The sequence below is a fragment of the Impatiens glandulifera genome, chromosome 5, assembly GCF_907164915.1.
Source record: "Impatiens glandulifera chromosome 5, dImpGla2.1, whole genome shotgun sequence".
In the NCBI taxonomy this organism is placed as follows: domain Eukaryota; kingdom Viridiplantae; phylum Streptophyta; class Magnoliopsida; order Ericales; family Balsaminaceae; genus Impatiens; species Impatiens glandulifera.
Genome location: NC_061866.1, coordinates 30,127,687 through 30,131,180, shown reverse-complemented (window position 1 = coordinate 30,131,180; position 3,494 = coordinate 30,127,687). Strand labels below are relative to the sequence as shown.

The window sequence follows — 3,494 nt, the reverse complement described above, 5'->3', positions numbered from 1 at the left end:
CAACTTCAAAATTGATGAATGTATAACATTTCTAATAATATAACTTCAACATTTTAAATAATTAAACTAATAATATTTGAAATCTGTTTATATAATTTATAATATTTATATTTATAATTTTTTCTTCATAATTATATATATATATATATAATTGTTAGTCATATTTTATAAAATCAATAATCTTATGTGGTGTAATGGTTAAGTGTTTATTATGTATAATAAATATTAAGGATTCGAATCTCACTCGGTACAAATTTGTAATAATTATAAAAAGAGAATAAAGAATAAGTTGGTTGACGAAGTGAGTTAATGTTGTATGACTGAAATAAGTTTATAACCTTCAGTAAGAGGAGATGGTTGAGTAATATAAAATTTGTTGATGGACGAAATTGACTTAATGAGTGAGAATAATATTATTGGTTGACCAAAGTGAGTTAATAAATATTGGTAACTTGGTAAATAGTCATACATATGTACGAAAATCTCGCAAATTCTTATTTAAAATGTCTTAATTGAAAATTTTAACTTCTAACCAAATATAAAAATACAAAATAAATTTTAAAAAAACATATATATTACCGTAATATTTAGTAGAATGAGATTATACATGAACTTAATTCATTCATCTAAATCACCTGTTTTCAATTTCATATCTCATCTCTATATTCATTTAATCACTGACAAGATTATCTATAAATCGCCTATTTTTAATCTCAAATTTCATCTCTAATTCCATTTAATCATGGCATATATTTCATTCCATCATGCCACAATGATAGTCATTTATTTCATGCTACAACTTTCAAACTCTTCTAATACAACCACTTCAAAATTAAGTGGCTTTTCTACCTATCTCATCCACGGAGATTCATCAGAATCCCAATTTTATCAAGAAAATCTCAACGATACAACTCGTATGGCCGATTTAATCCGTCAGTCTAATTCCCGCCTGTCTCGTTACAATTCGGTCCTAGAACTCTCCAAAAACAAGGAAATAAAATCTAATGACATATATTCGAGAATTATGAGGACTGGTTCATTGTACCTCATGGAGATTTACATTGGCACACCGCCAGTCAAGCAGTTGGTGGTCGCCGACACCGGCTCCGAAGTCACATGGACCCAGTGCCTCCCATGTGTGAATTGTTATCAGCAAAAGAAAATCATGTTTAATTCTCAAAAGTCATCTTCTTATAAAGTATTACCATGTAACTCGGATACATGTAAGGATTTGGGCAATATGCGTGTTTGTAATGAACTCTCGGAATTAAAATGTAGATATAATGTATCCTATGCTGACGGTACAAACAGTTTGGGAGAACTAGCCTTGGAGACTTATAGATTAGGTCGCATTTCCATTCCAAATGTGGTTTATGGGTGTGGGAATGACAATCGAATGAGTACTAAAGAGATCACCTCCGGTATGTCCGGTGTCTTTGGTCTTGGAAGGGGGCCTCTCTCGTTCCTTGGTAAACTTCCCATATATTTGGGTAGTAAGTTCTCGTACTGTCTAGTATCTCATTCTAAACGAAATGTCAGAAGCAAGCTCAACTTCGGCACAAACGCGGTCGTGTCTGGGCGCGGAGTGGTGTCCACCCCCTTGGTCACCAAGCCTTCCTCACCATTATATTACCTCACATTGAAAGCAATCACCGTAAACAATATGAGAATTCTGTTCACAAGAGAAACTAGATCCATGAAAGAAGGGGGAGTTGATATTATTGGGAAGGGTAACATCTTAATAGACTCAGGCACGCCGGAAACTTATTTGCCGACGACTGTTTACCAAAAATTGAAGGATGCACTAGAAAGTGTGATTCAGGCCGACTCAATTCCAGTTCCAAAACATCCTTGGATGCTTTGCTATAAATACAACAAGAATTTGAGGATTCCTTCTATCACCTTCCATTTTGATGGTGGTGCTAACTTAACTTTTCCGAGTACGAGCACTTTCACTCGACTAGAGGATTATTTGTTAATGACGATGATACCCAGTAATAGGCCATATTTGGAAACTTTTTACAAATGAACTTCTTAATCGGCTATGATATTGATATTGGGAAAGTCTTTTTCAAACCAACTGATTGTTCGAGTTGGTGGAGGAGAATAGATGGTTCAGATCAGGAGTGGAGCATGGCCCCATAAGATCGATCAGTTTTCATATATGTTTTTTTTAATTTATTGCATGTTTACAAAGAAAAATAAAAGCAAAGTCATAAAGTTTGTTATATTACAAAGAATAAAAATCCTATGAAAAATGGTTTTACATAAAAAAAATATGGATACTATATTTGAAATTGACATTTATAGAACTATTTTGTTCATTTTCTTTTAGTATTATGTTTTAAATAAAACTGTAATCTCCTTGACATGTTTTGTGATAATGGCATAGTGTTAATGTCTCCAATAATGTGTTAGAACATGGTTCCAAAATAACCATTAAAAGAATCTTATTCATCTATAGTTTGTGTATGAAAATGAAAAACATATTACATGAACATTGGGAATGAAATCAAAATCAAAACCCAAATTAAAAGTAAACTGTATGAAAAATCTTTTCATATATATATATATATATATATATATATATATATATATATATATATATATATATATATATATATATATATATATATATATGCAAATCGGTTACTAAGATATGCTTTAGTATCTTAGTAAATCTTATACTTTAAAGTGCAGTAACATTTCTAATCGTGCAGTAACATTTGAGTTGGTCAAATTAAAGTGGTGTCTTGAAAGAATAATTGAGATGAAAATCTCAAGGTTCTTCATCACAGTCAAATTTGTTTAGTGCTAAAAACCGGAGAAGACATGATAGTAGATGTGAGAAAGATAATACGAGACATAAGAGTCAAAACAAGTCTAAGTCAAAAATACAAGTCAACTTAATGATACCATTGTGGTAAAAGTGGACACATAAAGAAGAATCGCTACAAGCTTAAAGAATGAAGTGAACGGATCTAAGTAAAAGAAAGACGACTATATATGAAGATAGCGTCTAATTAAGTAACAACATATGATCTTATCACTGTTCACGATAAGAATACAATTAACTTTGTATGCGATGAGTCAACTTGGGTGTTTGACACAGGAGTTGTCATGCATGTTACGTCAAAGAAAGATTATTTTAAATCTTATACTTCTAGTAATTTTGTGTATTAAATATGGGTGATAATGTCGTAAATAAAGTTATTTGTACTGACGATGTTTTCCTAGAATCCAGCAATGGATCGAAGTTGTTTTCTTAAAAATGTTCGACATGCTACATATATGAGGTTGGATTTGATTTCAACTATAAAGCTTGATGATGATGGTTTATTAAGTTCTTTTGGTTATGGAAAATTGAAACTTTCAAAATATAACCTCGTTGTAGCTCGAAGAGATAAGTTTACAAATTTTATAAGGATAATGTGAATGGTGTACGAAGTAAAGAAGCTTTCAAATGACACTTAAGACTTGGTCACATTAGTGAA

General features: G+C 31.4%; 1 protein-coding gene across 1 annotated transcript; it reads left to right on the top strand.

The window, feature by feature from the left end:
* Positions 1–1,024: 1,024 nt before the first annotated feature.
* Positions 1,025–2,029, top strand: LOC124939195 (aspartic proteinase CDR1-like). Its single transcript, XM_047479697.1, has one exon. The coding sequence runs from the start codon at positions 1,025–1,027 to the stop codon at positions 2,027–2,029; it is 1,005 nt and encodes a 334-aa protein (XP_047335653.1).
* Positions 2,030–3,494: the final 1,465 nt, after the last annotated feature.